The 18,745-nt window shown below is 48.3% G+C and overlaps 1 protein-coding gene across 5 annotated transcripts in view; it reads left to right on the top strand.

Annotated features, from left to right (window-relative positions):
- Positions 1–17,072, top strand: part of LOC125711764 (2-oxoglutarate dehydrogenase complex component E1) — a 28,373-nt gene extending 11,301 nt beyond the window's left edge. The window contains exons 4-25 of one of the 5 annotated variants that reach the window (XM_048981030.1): positions 766–868; positions 4,083–4,127; positions 4,946–4,990; positions 7,668–7,783; positions 8,048–8,202; positions 8,896–9,042; positions 9,211–9,301; positions 9,469–9,648; positions 9,766–9,894; positions 11,803–11,982; positions 12,173–12,325; positions 12,422–12,524; positions 12,913–13,041; positions 13,247–13,397; positions 13,521–13,648; positions 13,757–13,935; positions 14,534–14,605; positions 14,692–14,817; positions 14,924–14,996; positions 15,100–15,263; positions 15,358–15,512; positions 15,727–17,072. In XM_048981030.1, the coding sequence (XP_048836987.1) occupies positions 766–868; positions 4,083–4,127; positions 4,946–4,990; positions 7,668–7,783; positions 8,048–8,202; positions 8,896–9,042; positions 9,211–9,301; positions 9,469–9,648; positions 9,766–9,894; positions 11,803–11,982; positions 12,173–12,325; positions 12,422–12,524; positions 12,913–13,041; positions 13,247–13,397; positions 13,521–13,648; positions 13,757–13,935; positions 14,534–14,605; positions 14,692–14,817; positions 14,924–14,996; positions 15,100–15,263; positions 15,358–15,512; positions 15,727–15,847 (2,745 nt within the window). In that variant the 3' untranslated portion in view covers positions 15,848–17,072. Of the gene's footprint in view, positions 1–424; positions 519–765; positions 869–4,082; positions 4,128–4,945; positions 4,991–7,667; positions 7,784–8,047; positions 8,203–8,895; positions 9,043–9,210; positions 9,302–9,468; positions 9,649–9,765; positions 9,895–11,802; positions 11,983–12,172; positions 12,326–12,421; positions 12,525–12,912; positions 13,042–13,246; positions 13,398–13,520; positions 13,649–13,756; positions 13,936–14,533; positions 14,606–14,691; positions 14,818–14,923; positions 14,997–15,099; positions 15,264–15,357; positions 15,513–15,726 lie in introns of all 5 variants that reach the window. The other 4 variants (XM_048981039.1, XM_048981049.1, XM_048981059.1 and 1 more) reach the window with 4 other exon arrangements.
- The last annotated feature ends 1,673 nt before the right edge of the window (positions 17,073–18,745 follow it).

Here is an 18,745-nt window from a genome sequence, read left to right as displayed (position 1 = left end):
CCTGTTCGCTCTCCGGGCCTCAGCCCAGAGCTTCAGCGCCACTTTGTTCTGCAATGTCACCTTGATATCATTATCTGTGATGTGGCCTCTGTCATATTTACGTCGTAGGGTTCATTTCCTAGTTATCTATTACTAGAGCTTCTTGTACCAAGGACAAGTAAACATCGCCCTGCAGTGTTTGTGTAGTTCCTCATCTAGTTCCTCATCTGCACATACCCATATATGTGCATGCTAAAATACGTGTTTTTGCACAGAAACGTTTTCCCCCCCGGTAAGTATACCTGATGAGTTGATTTTTTTATTGTATGTACATAGCCTAGTTGTAATCAATGTAGTCATGCTGTTCCCTCTGAACCCAGGATGTTTCCTTCCAGCTCTGCGCACTTGTGCTTGTCATCGCATCACCATCTTGCCTTGTTTTCAGGTGGTGGGGCATCGCAGTGCCAATCTGGACCCACTGGGCATCAGTTGTGTAAATTTTGACGATGCCCCAGTAACTGTTGGGTTCCAGGAAGTCGGTGAGAACAGCCCAGCCCCCATGTGGCCAATGGCTGCAGTGCACTGATGATGTTGTTTGTGTTTAATGTAGCTTTTCCCTCTCCTTCCTCCTCCTCTTTCCTCCTCATATCTCTGCTTTTCTAACCTCCCCTCCCACCTTAACATCCACCCACCCCCCCCCCACCTTTCACACCCCATCCATCTCCTTTCTCCCCTGCCCCGTTTATCATTCTCCCCCCGGTTTCTCCAACGCGTGCTCTCCTGTAGATCCGCGGGCACCATGTTGCTCAGCTGGACCCCCTCGGGATCATGGACGCCGATCTGGATTCTTGCGTCCCCGCTGACATAATCACATCTTCGGATAAACTCGGTGAGGGGGCCGCCTGAGAGGCAGGGCGGGGCGGGGAAGCGTTAGTGAAATATCCAGACCCTGTTGCCTTAGCAACTGCTCAGCCGATCAGCTGCATTTTTCCTCTTGAACATTGCATCTTCATACCTACCTCTGCCGGCCACTTCTCCTCTCTCTCTCTCCCTACCTCCCCCTGGGGAGGAGAACTCTGGATCCCAGCTGTTGTTTTATCACCATTCCCCTTTTTGTGTGTGCACTATTTTCTCTGTGACCTTCTGCTCCCACCAGGGAACTTTGCAATGGGTAAACAGCCCAGACATCCGGGGTTAAGCTGGGGTTTTCCTCCTTAAGCCAACCTGGCTGAAACGCCACATCTGCTAGACATCATCTGGGACATTGAGCCGTGACCCCCTGCTCGCAATGAGCAGTGATTAGGGTAAATGAACCACTTTCTAGTTGATCATCTCATCTGAGGCCTTTTGTCAGACGGTAGAAAAGGGCCATGGGCTGTAGTGCCAGCCAGTTGCCCTTGCGTGCACCATTTCTGGGTGGGTTGTGCCACGTCTGAGCTGTTTGGGCTCCCCACTGAGCCTCTCAGCCTCTTACAGGGTCGGAGAAGCCTCACATTCTGCTGCATTTACCCATTGGAAACATCCCTGTTCTCCCAGGCAATAGTGGTCCTCAGCGTGCCTGGCACTGCATGCCCTTTTGGGCAGTGCACCCTGCCAGCCCCAGTGCTCGACCTTGCAGTGGAAGGCAGGCTCCTCCTCCTCGCTTTGGCTGCAGTTCTGCTAACTGCCCGCACAGCTGATTTCCAATTCCCTGCGACTTGCACAAATGTGCAAGCTCGCACTTTTCAGAGGAGGACCTGAGAATCGGGGCTCTTCCCTAGGCTGATGTAGTCTGCGCTAATGCTGTCATGCATCCAGCTAAGGCTTCCTGCTTATTTTCCAGCAATTACTCACCTGCTTTACAACACGACTGTATTGATGGAGATAGTAACAGGACCTCCTGGTGGTGTACAAGATAAAGGACGGTGTGTTCTGAAGCAAGCGGTCTGGTCCCCAATATGCCTTGTTAACCTCCTGTAGCAAAGAAGTTAGCTAGATGTTTTCGAATGACTGGTTTCCATTGGGCCATTGATCTACAGCCATGGCTCCTGGCTGCTGGGCTGTGGGCCTTTACTGGGTGAAGCCTATGACTGCAGACATGGTGACCTACTCAATCCCCAGCTGGTCTCCAGAATGGGGGAGACTTTTGGATGACTGCTCATTCCTGAGGAGGGTATCATTGAACATTAGGGTTCACAAACGAGCATTTGCTTACTGTCGTCAGTGTACATGTGAAACCTCATCTAAGGTATAATAGTTCATAGTTAATAGGTCATATGTCCTGTACATCCTCATCAATACAGCCAGTCTGATGGATTGTCACATTACTCGCTCACTTACAAGGTGTCTGTTTTGAAACAGTATACAACGGTGACAGTGCATGTAAGTTAAATTCCACTCATGGGGACAAATGTCATTACTTATGGAGTATAAAACGAGCTTCACTTCATTTCAGGACATCCTTACTGTTACTATAGATATTCGCAGGTCCTGTTTTCAGCATAGTGCTACTGTGGGATATGCTTAAGATGGACTTTGGTGTCCTCTGTGAGTGGTTTGGATGAGGCAATCCTCAGTGCCATAGAATAGCTTTTAACGCATTAAGTTCACTTGCACTTAATCAAACTGATCAGATGGCAAGAGGGTCACATTCAGCATCATGGGAGGGGTTTGTTCCTGCACACCCAACAAGCCAGTGATTATATGCATGACTCCTGCAGTGTGTTTTGTCATTGTGTAGTGTGAGGACAGGCCAGTAGGCAAGGAATTCTTCACAGTATAGTGAATTTCAAGACCTTCGTTATCCATTAGTATGCAGCCCAGTTCATTGTATCTGTTGTGTCAAACCAAGTCCCACATCCCCTGCATTATTAAAAACTGCACATATTATTGGATAACCTTGTAAGAAATAGTCAGTCCGATGACATATCAGCTGAAAACTCATACTTTTGAAAAGAATGGCAAGGAACCGTGAGGATTCTTTGCAAGTACAGCATGCTGGTGTGACCAAGGACCTCAAGCTCCTAAGATGTTACAGGAGACTTTGGGCTTCCTTCCTCATGGTGGGTGTCATTACTGTGCATGGTCATCACCCAAGGGTTTAATCCACTCTCCACTGCGTCCCTCTGGGTTAAACTAGCCAGTGGTTGACCCTGCACTGGAGCTTGAATCCCATCTCAAGCCTCCTGAAAAAAATGGCTCTGACTCAATTGCAGTTGAGTTGTATAGCCGCTCCTGCCTGCCGTATTTGTGAACTGTCTGTATGTGACTCTAATTTAAGAGCCGGAACTTTGGCTGCAAGATGATCTCGCTGGAACAGTCTCTCACGGTCTCCATCTTTCCTGGCTGCCAGTCCAGCTATATTGGGTAGTTCTGTCTGAAACTCGCAGACTCTGTCCCAAGCTTATTTTTTTCTAAGGTTTTTTTTTTTTTAGAGAAAGTGTTCTACATTCTCCTTAAGGCCACACACAAACTTTAAAGAATCCAAACTTTTCCTGTTGCTGATGTTTCCCCAAATACTGCCTTGTGTACAAATGGATTGAATAATTTTGGATTAGCTTCCAGTTACCTCGGTTGCCTCATCCTCACCTCCTTGATGAATCTGGCTGTTAATGCTGGTCGTGCAGAGTTCCTCTTTGACTAGTGCCTGAAATCATCTGTCGATCTGCTTTTATTCCCTAGGCTGCATGATTAGTTCTTGAGGTAGTTCCCCCCCTCCCACTTTACGCTTTGCTGTTGTAGTTCTAGTTTTGCAGCGAAGGGGTCATTTGTCATGTTGTGAGACCCTGTATGGTGTTCAGCTTTACGTGGCAGAGCTCAGTATGTCAGCTCGCTGCTGCCTTTGGCCTTCCCAGTGCTTCCATGGCACCCAGCTTGCCAGGCGGAGGTCCCCAATGCAGTGGCTGAGACTAGGCCCACCGGTCGGCCTGAGTGCCATTAGCGTATTAGAGGCTGTAGCTGCGAGTTGCATGTCTGAGATGTAGTGCTCTGCACCTTTGCCTGTGTGGCACCCCCTAGCTTCAAGAGTAGCCCCTGGTAGATGGCTGGAGTGAGCGAGCCCCTACCATGGTTAAGGCACTCTAACCGTTCTGGCTCTCTCTTCCCCGTGCTGCCTTTCTCCCCAGACCTCAGCGTTTTCAAGGAGCGTCTCAGTATTCTAACAGTCGGAGGTACGGTCGCACAAATCACATCCGTCAGCTCCGCCCTCCTGGTCCCGTTCCCTGTTTCACTGCCTACTCCCACGTTTTGTTTGTGGTCTAGCTTTGTCAGTAGACAAAGTACTTGGTGTTCGTGGTGCCGGTTTTAAATGCATCAGACCAAATGATCCACACTTCACTTCTGAGTCCTGTTGAATTATTAAGACCATTAGCCAGCTCATAGTCTCGGAAGCCTGACGGTCACATTACACACACACACACACACACACACACACACACGTGCAGGCATAGATGTCCTCGTGGGGGTGTGGAGTTCACTTATGCATGCTCACTGCGGAGCGATGTGGCAGACTACAGGCCAGGCATTCTTTGCTGTGGTGATTAATAGATGGCCCTATCTTCCGCCTTCTGGTTTTGACATGGAGAGAGTACCTTCTCAGACAAATCGTTATGCCCACTGGGAAAATTTAGTCACTGACGTATCATAGCATATATAGAGAATAGTTAATCTGCTTTATTCTCAATCAGGCATTCATGAGGGCAGCCATTGTCTTTCGCCCTGGCCTTTCTGTGCATTCTTAGGTGATTCGGATTGTTTCAAATGGGTAAATATGTCCTAGTTGGTGCTTGTTGGTGCGTTTCCCTTGTGCTTGGTTGTCTGTCTTCTGTTAATGGTCTAGTCAAGAATTATCTCTTGAAGCAGCCAGGAGCTTGTCATTTTTGGGAATGCTTCAGATACGTTACAGCTGTCAAGACTGTTTAATGGTTCATGGGCTCTGTTAGCAAAATACAATTCACATATTAATCTTGTTTCATTTTCTGTTTTTCAGAGTTTAAGTCATTTTTTAAAACTTGTCCGAATCACCGGGAAAGTGGTAATAAGTGAAGTGTGCTCTGTCTTGAATGCATTTGGATGGGGTCCCTCTGCCTGCTTTCTGGGACTGCAGCCCATACATGCTGTGTGAATTCAGCGGTGAAGCAGCGTTCGCTTACACTGGGAGGAGTCACCACTGCTCTGTAAAAATTAACGCATTGGAATCAATGTGTTAATTAGGTGACTGCCCAGGTGGTGGCGCTGTGTGTAACCCAGCCAAGCTGGTTGTGTGCGAGTCACCTGGGTTCACATGGACCGCTTCAGAAAAACCCACCATGTCCAAGGTGGCGCTTTAGGCCGTAGGGTGAGGCTTGCACTGCTGCTGAAGGCACTGCTCTCATCGCATGTCTGCTTCTGCTGAGTAGTCTGAGGAGATCCTGTCCCTTCCGAGCTGAGCGCTGGCGTTGAGCAGGTATCCTACCCCCTCACCTCTGGAGACCATCTTCATGCCTTGAAACAATTCGGGCACATCGCAGTGGTTGACTGTGACAGCGCCACTCTTTCTGCTCGTCTGACTGGTTGACTGGCTGCATTTGTCCTCTTCTGCCATCACTGCTGTTCATCTTCGAAGAAGATGCCAGAATCCAAGACCACCACCCCTGTGATATCTGCTCATCATGCATAAATGGTTATTTCCTTCGTGTTGAGACAAGGATCAGTTAGGATTTTCTCACTGCCTCCATTTGGCAAAACATTCTCATTTTTTTTTTGTCCCACTTGTTCTGGCTTTGGCTCCAGTACTTGGAGATATTTACATGCTTCACATTCCTCTCCACCTACCCTGTGTTCTCCTGCTTTCCCATGTTCCCTTTCCTGTCTAACTTCCCCTCTGTCTCCTGGCATGTGGTGCTCTGGTCGTAGCTGATCACACTAAAGATTTAATCCCAGCTGTGTTCACACAGAGAGCTGCTTGAAGTTTTACTACTGAATCTGGAAGCTTAAAATATCACGACGTACAAATCGGGTTCTCTAGTATTTATTTCGTGCCAAACAAATATTGGGAATTTTGGGGCTGTTTATGTTCTGGGTTCATTCATATTGCTGTTGTCTATCATCCTGTGAATGTCTTCATTAAAGTTGCTTTTAAACTAAGGACTTTGCGTCTTCAAGGGTGAAAGAACACTAAATGTTGAGGGAGGTTTCCTTTTCTATGAACTTATAGGAGAAGACCTCAAATTTAATCAAAATGTTTGGCACTTTGGGTGTTTTCATGGTCATTGAAATGGATGCCTTTTTGATGGCTTCTGTAAGGATTTTTTCCCCAGACCTGAGTCTTACCCAGCCAGTGCTGCTAATATCTAAAGGTCAGAGTTGTCTTTGGAAACCTGTATATGCAGCTGCTCGGCTCTCTGGCCTGCAGTGCTGAACGTGCTGTTCTGCCTGTGTGCTGGCTTTGCCTGCTTGCTGAATTGGCTGTGTGAGTTCTGTTCGAAACGCAGTGGCAAAAGGTATTGATGTGGAGAGTTTTTGCTAAATTGCGTTCAGCCATCAGTACTACTTAGGATGGAATTACCTGTATGTCGTAATAATGTTTTTCCTTGTTTAGTAAACATAAATGCTATACAACATTGCATACTTGAATTTTGCATTCTCCATCATGCTGAGGATCCTAAAGCAGAGCTAAAAGTAAATTAATGAATTGTATTGATACATGAAAATACTAACTGTATCAAATCTTTGTAGTATGTGGAATTGCACACTACCAGTCAAAAGCAAAAGGATGCACCTGTTGCAGACTAACAGCCAGACAGTGAGTTGTGGTCCTGGATTGTCTGGGGATGCTGGAGAGTTGGTGTTTAGGGTCAGATGGGGGGGGGGGGGGCTGCTGTCATCACAGGGGGTAGGAGAGTGACTGTTGGGGTCAGTGGCCTGGTCAGAGTGAGGCCTTCACAGTTGTGTGTTGGCTGAGGTGTGAAGACCAACGGGCAGCTGAATGTGGCACCATGTCACCCCTCATTCCTGCTAGCACCATGCTTTGAGGATGCTGGCCCTTTGCAGTGGTATTGTTAAGAGTCACTGGTAAAGACCCCAGGACTGAGCACGCTGGGACAGCAACACTGCAGGCTTTTCACAACAACTGTATTGTGTGTCTGTAGCCTGACATGAAAACCTCATTTTTTTCAGTCACCCAGAAAAGAATAATTACCTTGGATCTGCCAGCTTAGTTTTGCCTTGGGGAAAATGCCAGTCTTTTCATTAACATTTTAAGCTTCAGACGTGATTATCATAATATTAATAAGTCTCACTTTATTCATATTTTTCCTCGCATTTTCCTAACCCCTGATTTCTGATTGCTCTTTTCGCTGGCACACTCTCCCCCTCAATCTGCTCTCCATTTGATTCTTACGCATCTGTCCGTCATGTTCGTGTCTCACAATGGGTCTCCATCAACCCTCGTATGGTTTTTTTTTTTCCCTGCTGCTCTTTGTCTGTCTTCTGTCTTGTTCCGTCTCCGCACTGCCCCGCCCCATTCCACACGGCGAACTCGTGAACTTCTGCGTTCTGTTTTCGCCTCGTGATGTGGCCTTGATGGCTTGTGTTATGTTTCCTCTGTGCTCTTTGTTTTGTTTTGTGACTCTCCCACAATTCCTCATCAACCTCATTACCCTCATTCCCTTCCCCCCCGCCTTCCTGTCCTTGTATCCCATATCCGGTGATGACACCGCCGCTGACCTCAGGGTTCTATGGGCTGGAAGAGTCCGACCTGGATAAGGTGTTCCGCCTGCCTACCACTACCTTCATCGGGGGTAATGAGAGTGCCCTCCCTCTGAGAGAGATCATCCGACGGCTGGAGGTGCTGCACCCTATCTGCCGCGCTTAAAAACATGCATGACTCATCAAACACTGTCCTCTTTTCCTGGAACCTCTGACGATATTAAAATATGCTCCTTAAAATATAACGTCTTTGTGAAGTTTCCCATTTCATTGGGAAAATCTTATAGTACAGTTAGGAAAAAAGACGTGTTCGTCTATCACCATTCACCCTTAAGTATGAAGCCATGATTGTGTTTCATCTAAGCAGAAGGGCATCTTCACCAAGGGTTTTCTATTTCTTCAGATGGCATACTGCCAGCACATTGGGGTAGAGTTCATGTTCATCAACGACCTGGACCAGTGTCAGTGGATCAGACAGAAGTTTGAGAAGCCCGGGGTGATGCAGTTCACGTTGGAGGAGAAGAGAACACTGTTGGCTCGCATGGTCCGCTCTACCAGGTTGGTGACCTCAGCAGTTGTAAGCAGCCAGTTCAGACTAAGTTCAGACCAAGTAATCCACTTGAAGCTAATGAGGTTTGGGCCTAGCCTGTACTTGGATGGGAGACCAACTAAGAAAGCTGGGTTGCTGCTGGAAGAGGTGTTGGTGTGGCCAACAGGTTAGCCCATCCTGTGGGCACTGTGGATCCCAATGCCCCAGTGCAGTGATGGGGACACTGCGCTGTAAAAATGGTGCTGAATCATAAAACCCGAGGTCATAAAAGATCCCTTGGTACCCTGACGTTCTGGCTAAAATTGCCCAATGTGGCCCTATCAGATCTGACCTCCTAATCATCCTCTATATCAAGTTGGTGAATTCTCTCCTGCCCCTTCACCACCTTAGTTACTGTGCGCTGAGCGTACTGACACACAATGGCTGCCGTTGCATCTTCCCGGTAGGTGCTACACAGTGGTAGTGGGTAAAGTGGCTCCCTATTGCTTCTGTAAAGTGCTTTGGGTGTCTTGAAAAGCGCTATATAAATGTAACATTCATTCATCCATTCACCTCCCCTTTGTTCTGCTCTCTAAAGAGTGCCCTTGCAATGGGTCCCCTAAGGGGTCGTCACGCTGAGCTTTTGCTGTATGTAATAGTTTTCCATGATTCAAGGGAACAAAAGTGCTTACTGACATGTGCATCTGTGTGATGTGCTGCAGGTTTGAGGAGTTCCTGCAGCGGAAGTGGTCGTCTGAGAAGCGATTTGGCCTGGAGGGGTGCGAGTCTCTGATACCCGCCCTCAAGACCATTATCGACAAATCCAGTGAGAACGGCGTGGAGAATGTCATCATGGGCATGCCCCACAGGTAAGGAGGACGGCCCCAGTAACGGCCCCACTCCATGTCAGAGACTGTTTAGGAATTCATACACCTGCTTCGGGGTTAAAGACGAGTGACTCCTAGGTACAGGGTGCTGGTCAGTGCTTATCAATTGCTGAGGCTGATTGGCTTCTTCATTCTTTTGACCTGGGCTAGAGGTCGCCTCAATGTCTTGGCCAACGTGATCCGCAAGGAGCTGGAGCAGATCTTCTGTCAGTTCGACTCCAAACTGGAGGCAGCAGATGAGGTCCGTTTCTTTACTCTATGGTTTTGTGTCCATTTCACCATCTCTTAATGCCGTGTTGGGTTAGGGTTCAGCAGAAGGCTCTAAAGCCCTTCCCTAGTCAGGGTGTATCTCCTTTGATACAGGACATGTTTATTCATGCCTCTCTTTCTCTCCCTGCCTTGCTTTAGGGGTCTGGTGATGTAAAGTACCACTTGGGGATGTACCACCGACGAATCAACCGAGTCACGGATCGCAACATCACATTATCTCTTGTGGCCAACCCCTCCCACCTGGAGGCTGCAGACCCCGTGGTGCAAGGGAAGACCAAAGCTGAGCAGTTCTACTGCGGGGATACTGAGGGTAACAGGGTACGAACTGGCCATGCCTTCCCTGTATGGTCCGTATACCTGTGTAGGCGTCTGTCTGCGCATGTCTCCCATATGTGTGTGGGATATGATCCCTCAACATGCATGCCTGTCTTCCAGGTGATGTCCATCCTGCTGCACGGAGACGCTGCCTTCGCTGGCCAGGGCATCGTGTACGAGACGTTCCATCTGAGCGACCTGCCATCCTACACCACTCACGGCACGGTGCATGTCGTTGTCAACAACCAGGTCAGCACGGCCTCTCTGACACTCGGGGCATGTTTCCAGATGCACTGTATGGTCAATAGTATGTGGACACCAGCTTGACCGCCATTCCAAAACCAAGGGGATTGATATGGAGTTGGGCCTTGCTTTGTTAAAATTGCCTGTACTCTTCTGGGAAGGTTTTCCAATGGATGCTGGAACATTGCTGGTGGAATATGCTGCCTTCCAGTTGGCAATGCTGAGTGACCAGGTCCATTTCTGTTCGCGTGGTCTACCACTTCACAATTCAGCTTTTCTACTGGCATACAGGAACCAAGCCGTACCCTACTCATACCGTGAAGAGAGACTAGTTACAGCACGGTTCCAGCTCGCTTTGGTTTTCCACTACAGATGGCTCTGCTCGGTTGAGGTGTTGTCGGGTTTGCAGAGCAACCGTGATGTAACCGAAGCGACACTTTACTGTTAATGCCATGTACATCATGACTTACTACGTGCTAATTTTTGCTAGCATGTCTGTAATAATCTGTTATGTCTACATCAAACACTAACAGAATTAGCTTTAGGTTGCATAAATTTGCATTATGCATCCATTTGTTCAGCTGTTGTATTGATTGTTCAGCTGTTGTATAGTACAAAAGTACTATACATTGTATCACTACATTGGGATCTTCCCAAAAAGTCCATGTCGTGATCTTTATGACACACAATTGTGATCTACGATCTGAATTGCAATTTCCGTTCCCAGTTTTAAAAAGTACCATCAAGAATATCCAGATTCAAACGAGCCGAAGGATTTATCTGTTAACACCATTTAAAACATAATATTGCACTGTTTTCGAAATGGTAATTAAATGCTGACTTAAACTTTATTTAAAATATTTAAGTTGTGAGATACTTCCTTTTGAAGTTGTTGAATATATTTGTCATATTACATCCTGAAGTGAAATGGTAAATGGACTGCATTTATATAGCGCTTTTCTACTCTTACGAGTACTCAAAGCACTTCACATTTCATGCCTCACATTCACACATTCACACACCGATGGCGGAGGCTGCCATGCAAGGTGCCAACCTGCACACCGGGAGCAATTTGGGGTTCAGTGTCTGGTTCAAGGACACTTTGATGGGGTCAGGAGGAAGCAGGGCTCGAACCTGAAACCCTCCGGTTGCCGAACAATAGCACTACCTCCTGCTCCAAAGTGCCAGCTTTGGCTCAGCGTAGTTTACAGATTGCTTTGTGAAATTTCTTTGCACCTTGCAGATCTGCGCATGCGCAGCGTTACACTTTGTGGCATATTTTACGATGGTGTCCAATATGTGCCAGTTCGTTTCACAGCAGTGATCCCAGTGATATTATCAGGTTCATTTTACAGGCTGCTTGTGAGCGATCTCCACCAGCCCCAGAGTGGGATATTATACCAGACATTGTGATTTCAGATTCTTTGTGTTTTTTGTCTGTTTAATAAAAGTTCTGCATAACACCTGCACTTGTCTGAGTGCATGTTTATGGGTCAACTGTAAATATACAGAAATGCCATGTTGTGGAATATTTCAGATGTGGGATGCTTAGTGTTGATCCAAAAACTAGAAATGGACGACCAGAGTGAACACTTAACATAAGTCAGCAGAATCACCCGTCCTCTGGAAACAATTAAGCGACGCCTGCAGTTTGCTGCAAATACAGACAATGTGGTTTGCCGTAAAATTGTGAGATGAACAGATCAGGCGAGGCCATGTTAGCAGGGGTGCGGCCCGCATAATTTATAATGTCAGTTCAAGTTATGGCTTGGACCTTGGTGGGAGTGGAAAAGCAACAGTGCCTGACCAGAGCAGGAAATTGGCCAACTGACTTGTTGGAAAGCCTATGCAGACAGGCATTTTTCATATATTTGTTGATTTTGGCGCATAAGCTTCTCCTTTTTTCCCTGTCAGATCGGATTTACGACAGACCCCCGTATGGCCCGGTCCTCCCCCTACCCCACCGATGTGGCCCGGGTGGTCAACGCCCCCATCTTCCACGTCAACGCGGATGACCCGGAGGCTGTGATGTATGTGTGCAATGTGGCTGCCGAGTGGAGGGCTACCTTCCACAAGGACGTGGTCGTGGATCTGGTAGGTTCTGCTCGCCACAGCTTGAAGCCCGATTGGTTCCCATGCCCTGAGGGGCATGTACTCAAAGGTAGAGAGAATTTGCTAAAGATGGGTGACTTCGTGTGACAGTGGGGTTCGATGAGCAAGCTGCTTCCATGGCTTGCTTGATGCTTGAGGAGGAATACTGAACCCACGACGACTGTGTCCCCAGGTGTGCTACCGCAGGAATGGCCACAACGAGATGGATGAGCCCATGTTCACGCAGCCCCTCATGTACAAGCAGATCAAGAAGCAAAAAGGCGTCCTCCAGAAGTACGCGGAGAAACTGATCGCGGATGGTGCCGTCACCCGGCAGGAGTACGAGGTGAGAGGGCTTGCTATCACACCGCACCAATCTCAATCTGTGTTGCGCTCATACGTACACGCTGGCTCATCGCCTCTGCGCTTGGCTCTCCTGCAGGAGGAGATCGCCAAATATGACAAGATTTGCGAGGAGGCGTACACACGCTCTAAAGACGAGAAGATCCTCCACATCAAGCACTGGCTTGACTCCCCCTGGCCCGGTGAGTGTGGGACGGTCATCACCATGCCTGTGAGCGCTAGACATTCTCCTTTCTGCAGGATGTCTCCTGTAGGCATAGATGTGTGTTTATTGTGAAAAACTTTTCTGTAGAAAGGTTTTTGTTGCACTCAGATTTCTCTCTCTAACCTAAAAAAATAAAGCGCCTTAAAGAGACAGACTGGTTATCATACCTATGGGCACCGTACACATTAATGACACGTTACAGCATTTAATCGGATCAGACTCTCTATCGAGTTCAGTCTCACTGCCAGGAGTAGAACTCGGGATTGTTAGAAAGGTGAGCAGTGCCAGGCCTGGGCTCCCTTTGGGTCTCCCTATGACGGCGGTCGGGAAGTGGAGGGTGGACCCTCACCTCTTCTGTCCTGCAGGTTTTTTCACCCTGGATGGCCAGCCCAAAAGCATGAGCTGCCCATCCACCGGGCTCAGTGAGGAGGAGCTCTGCCACATTGGGCAGGTGGCCTCTTCTGTGCCTGTGGAGGATTTCACCATCCATGGGGGTAGGCAGACAAACACACTACAACACTTTGAAAACCTTATTGCTTCCTGAGGACAGGTGTTCACACGCAGGTTGACTCGTCACTTAATGAATATTTGTGCTCCCTTAATATGGGCAGAACCGCCTATAACCTGGTGGATTTATTTTCGTGGTGGGAGGGTCATGTTTTCAGCTCACTCACCATACACCCCTGTATATGGCCGCAGGGCTGACCCGCATCCTTAAGAGCAGAGGGGAGATGATAAAGAACCGCATGGTGGACTGGGCCCTCGGGGAGTACATGGCCTTTGGGTCACTGCTCAAGGAGGGCATCCACGTCCGCCTCAGTGGTCAGGATGTGGAGAGGGGTACCTTCAGGTGGGTCAGTCAACCTCAGACTCCCTTTGTCATTGTTCACCAACGAAAACCATACTAATTACTAAATGTGTCCCATCCGTGGTGATTTCCTAATGGAATATTTGTGTTTTTTGTCCCCGGCAGCCACCGTCACCATGTGCTGCATGATCAGAATGTGGACAAGAGGACCTGCATACCCATGAACCACCTGTCCCCCAACCAGGCCCCCTACACTGTGTGCAACAGCTCCCTGTCTGAGTACGGCGTACTGGGTCAGTCTTCCCGCCCCCCCCCCCCCCCCGTTATGGTCTCTTCTCCTCACTCCCTCTCTTTGCCCTCCTTCGCGGTTGACCCCCTGCCTTGTACCCCCATCTCCCCAGGCTTTGAGTTGGGTTTCGCCATGGCCAGTCCCAACGCCCTGGTCCTGTGGGAGGCCCAGTTCGGAGACTTCCACAACACGGCCCAGTGCATCATAGACCAGTTCATCAGCCCCGGCCAGGCCAAGTGGGTTCGTCAGAACGGCATCGTACTGCTGCTGCCCCACGGCATGGAGGGCATGGTGAGGCCACGCTTCATTACCGCTCTTCAGGGCCTCTAAGCCACTGTGATCTCTGCGGATTACAGCAGGGTCTCCCTAGTGCTGTGAAGGCTTGCTGTTGTACGGCGTATGAGGCGTCGACCCCTTCAAAGTTATGTGAATGGGGCACTGTTGAAATTTCAGTTCCATTTTATTACCACTTTACAACCTACAGACCTCCCCCTGCCCCTTGTGCGTAGTGACTGCTCCTGTACTCCTGTACCCTCCACCTCCCTCTCCGTCCGCTGCCAGCGTAACCGGATCTCTGGGGGTAACACTGTGTCCATTTTACAGAGTTGCTGAAGTCCGTCACCTTGCTGGGGAGGACAGCAATGACAGATTAACAGAGCATCATGTTCTACTCACACCCGGGTTCCTTATCCACTGTGCCGTCTCTCTGTCCTGCTCCCCTTCGCCTTCTCTGCTTCATCAGTCACCTGTTCTGCCCCATCGATTATAATTTCTATTCCCTAAAACTGCCTGAGTGCCTATGTGAGGGACAGCTCCGTTAGCTCTGGCTGATGGGAACCGCAACTCAATGATCCTTCCCCCCCCCCCCCCCCCCCCCCCCCCTCTCCAGGGTCCGGAGCACTCCTCTGCTCGTCCGGAGAGGTTCCTGCAGATGTGCAATGATGACCCGGATGTCTTCCCGGTAGGGTTCTCGCACAGCGGGTGGGGCTCTCAAGATGTAGAGGCCTTTTGGGAAGTGATGGCTTGCTGCTTGTCCTGTTACCACAGAAAATCACAGAGGACTTTGCCGTGCGCCAGCTGTACGACTGCAACTGGATAGTGGTGAACTGCTCCAACCCGGCCAGCTACTTCCATGTGCTGAGGAGGCAAATCCTGCAGCCGTTCAGGAAACCAGTGAGTATGTGGGGTCAGGCGACACCCCAAACCTTAAACGGAGTGGTACCCTTGATGGGGCGGGGTGCTTTTACTTGCGCTCCTTGACAGTTTGTGTCTCCTCTAGCTCATCATTTTCACTCCCAAGTCTCTCCTGCGTCACCCTGAGGCTAAGTCCAGTTTTGACGACATGTTACCAGGTGAGAGGAGGTGTTGCTCACCGATGCCCTTAGTCAGGATTGGCATCCGTTCCATTCATTATGATTGAGGTCATTTTCATGGCGCTGTGGGCGTTTTGTGCAGGCACTCACTTCTTGCGCCTGATCCCGGAGGAGGGCCCCGCCACTCAGACGCCCGGAAACGTGAAGAGACTCATCTTCTGCACAGGGAAGGTGTACTACGAGCTCACCAGGGAGCGCAAGGCCCGTGACCTGGAGGACACGGTGGCCATTGCTCGCATCGAGCAGGTGATCTCCTGTGACACAAATGACGTGGTTTAACCATATGCAGCCCAAGGTCCATTTCAGTGCGCCGTTCTGACGCGGCGGCCCGTCTCTGCAGCTGTCCCCGTTCCCCTTCGACCTGGTGAAAGCGGAGACGGAGAAGTACCCGGACGCAGACCTAGTGTGGTGCCAGGAAGAGCACAAGAACCAGGGCTACTACGATTACGTGAAGCCTCGTATCCGCACCACCATCAACCGCACCCGGCCAGTCTGGTAAGTGTCGAGTGGAGCCCTGTAGCTAAACTTTACAACTTAGTTTTGTCCCATTTCCTAACAGTAGCTTCTATCCGGCAGTGTTCAGGCCTTGCGGTAGCGCTGTCAGCTCATTCACGCCGTACTCCGTATGCCTTGCACCTAAATGCCTCTGTGTTGTGTGTTTCACCCCTGTGTCTGCATGCCGCGTGCGCGTGTCTCTCCATGACCACAGGTATGCCGGTCGTGACCCTGCAGCTGCGCCTGCCACCGGGAACAAGAAGGCCCACCTGCTGGAGCTGACTCGCTTCCTGGACACTGCCTTCAACCTGGATGCCTTCAAGGGCCAGGTCTAGCCCCCCTGTCCTTCCTGCGCTGTCCCTGGCTGCAGGGAAGCCTTCTCCTCAACATCCCCACATCCGTCCCATCTGCTCATACTGGCAATGCCCGCCCCACCCCACCCCGCCCACCTCGCTGTCTCCCTTAGAAGCACTCTGACAGTGACCATGCTCTTCTCCGTGGATGCTTAGCGCCACCTCCAGCAGTTTTCACCACTTCTCCGTTTGCTCTCATCGCTCAGACCAGGTGCCGTAGCCATCGTTTCAGCTAATAACTGTGTCGGGAGTGCGTGGACTGGTCACGTGGCCAGTGGCCTCCTGCTGTATCTATGCTGCCCTGTCGTCTGTTAGTGGGAAGTAGGAGCTCGGCACAAATTGAGTTCTGTTCTTTCGGCGGCAGCACGGCAGGCATCTTGAAAGCTTTGATCCTCCTGATCGCCGCCTTGCAGTGTTATAGCCCAGGCCTGCCAGCTGCGTCACCTCGTGGGCCCGGCTGCTCTCAAGCAGGCCTAGCAGCTGCTGCTGCTGCACTCCTACATCACACTGTCAGCCCACCAGCTTCCCCATGCCAGGTTTTACTTGTTTTTGCTTTATTTTTATTTTTTTTTCAAGGTTTATGGCTTTCCTTAATTGGATGACATTCTTGTTTTTCATGGTCCCGGTTTGCCTAGTGGCAAGGAGCTGTCAAAAAACATGCCTTTGTATTTGAAATCTGGTTTCAAAACAGCTGTTGTGCACATTTTCTCCCTGGCTGAAATACCAAGGATATGGAATGGCTAAAAAAAAAAACTAACTTGTATGATTTGCATTTGTAGCTGTATATAAATATGTCCACTAGAGGTTGTACATTGTGAATACAGGGAATGGGGGTGACATCAATGGGGCAAGAGCTGACTGGGAGTGAAGCTGAGCGTCACTCCCAAGGGTAAGGGGCTCAGCAGCACTCCACAGCGCCCCCTGCTGTCTGCTCCCTCACGGCAGTGATTTTGGCGCATTAAGGTTCCGCTCCCTTCCCCTCCCTTTTTACTAACCCCGCTGTGCCAAAAACTGTAATTTTACCTAAATTAAGGGTATTTGTGTAAGTAGGGGAATCAATTTTCCTGTATAATGGTATTTCCATGGCAAAGAACTACAAAAATACACACTCTGGATCTTCACGGGACAAAACCATCTTATTTATTTTCCATTAAAATTTTATTTCATTGTACTTTGCTTCGTTCAATAAAACATTGTCTTCTCATAATTGTGCTATTCCTTATTTTCTGATGCTTATTCGATGCTGCGATTTGAGTCTACCTAAGAATGAGGGAGCGATAACCATGCGACAAATGCCTGAACATCTAATACTGGAGGGGGGGAGTTAAACAATCAAGATTTTGAAGCTATTGGGATACCACGTTAAATAATGTACCTGAGACGTTTTCGGAGATTTGCCGAGAGAAATACATCGCGAGTATCTCGCGTATTTCAACTAACCGTAGTCATGTGGGCTGGCGGTGTGACCCTAACCGTTCGTATATCAGCCCAACACGCTGCTGAAAGAGAACGAGGCAGCTTTGCTTTCATCTCAGAAGTGCTTAGGCGGCAATTTCCAAAGCTTCAGTTATCCCATTGTATTTTAATGGGCTGAAATAATGTCCAGATAATACACTACGTATTATTTAGTTTGTCTCGAATATTTGGTACTGGAAATGTGGTCTCATGTTTAAATAATCGCTAGTTTTTCTAATCTACTTTGGAAAGCTTTGTAGTAGACATACCAATACATAGAAGTCGCGACATTCGGAAACATGTGAAACTACTGACGAGAAATACAGGTTTGATCTATTTCTTACCTTGTGGTGAATATAGTTTTGGCAGTCGACGCTTAAATGAAGTTTAAACACGTTAAAAGGAGGAGACGTCCAAGTTTGTTGGCAGGACACAGTTTACCTAATGTATGCTTTGGCCGCTAAGTGGCAGTCATGTGTCAAAATTGACAGTTTATGTAGTGAAATTCGCGATGGCTCCTCCCGATGATATTTTTGTCTGCTTTGTTTTACCGAAATGGTTATCAAATAATTTGATTTTAGCACGGTTTTATTTTGTTTTACAGCTGAAGTATTCGCCTGCATGGTGTTCGTTTTCAGGCAGCACTCAATTACAACATTGTGCATAAATTGGGCGTTTCCTGTCGCCTAATTGAGGATTCCAAAGCATAAACATAGTTGTCGGCAACATTTTAAAAATATATACAATATTTTAAATTTCTGTGCACCCATATTAGTCATTCAAATTTAAGTTATATGTATGAAAATCCTTGGCAGTTGTTTTATATTACTAATATTATTTTATTATTGGATGCCTTGCCATATGGAAGTGTGTCCTAATAACTTGTCCCGGTTACTCCTTTGCCTGTATCGTCGTGATTTTTTTTTTTGTCCTCGCTGCAATCTGCTGCAATTACGTCATTGGAATGTCGTGCATGCTCAAGCAAAGACCATGCACTCAGATACTGTCCGCGTAAATCCTACAAAACAAAATTAAAGCGCTTACATTCCTAATTTTAACCAATTATTCTTGGCGTGAGTGTTTATTTTATGCTCTTTTTCCATGTTTTGTCGAAATAAGATCATTGCCAGTTCTACTACTGTTTTTCCCCCTGAAGTCTTTCAGATACCTGGAGGACAGCTCTGCAAGATGCGTGAAACTGCAATCCCGAGTTCCTGCGATATGTGTGGATAGTTCGTATCGGTATACTGGCATTCCGCGAATTAGTACTTTTCGGCATATGTAGAAATCGAATGCTTAGTTTTATATGTATATTATTTATAAAAAATTAAAACGTACTTATTCTAATAAATGCTTGTGAAAGTCACACTCGTGTTGAATTTGTAACTATGTGAACGAATTTGACAAGTCGGTAATGCATTTTAG

The sequence above is a fragment of the Brienomyrus brachyistius genome, chromosome 2, assembly GCF_023856365.1.
Source record: "Brienomyrus brachyistius isolate T26 chromosome 2, BBRACH_0.4, whole genome shotgun sequence".
Classification (NCBI taxonomy): domain Eukaryota; kingdom Metazoa; phylum Chordata; class Actinopteri; order Osteoglossiformes; family Mormyridae; genus Brienomyrus; species Brienomyrus brachyistius.
The sequence above is the reverse complement of the archived record's forward strand: the minus strand, read 5'-3'. Positions and strand labels throughout refer to the sequence as shown.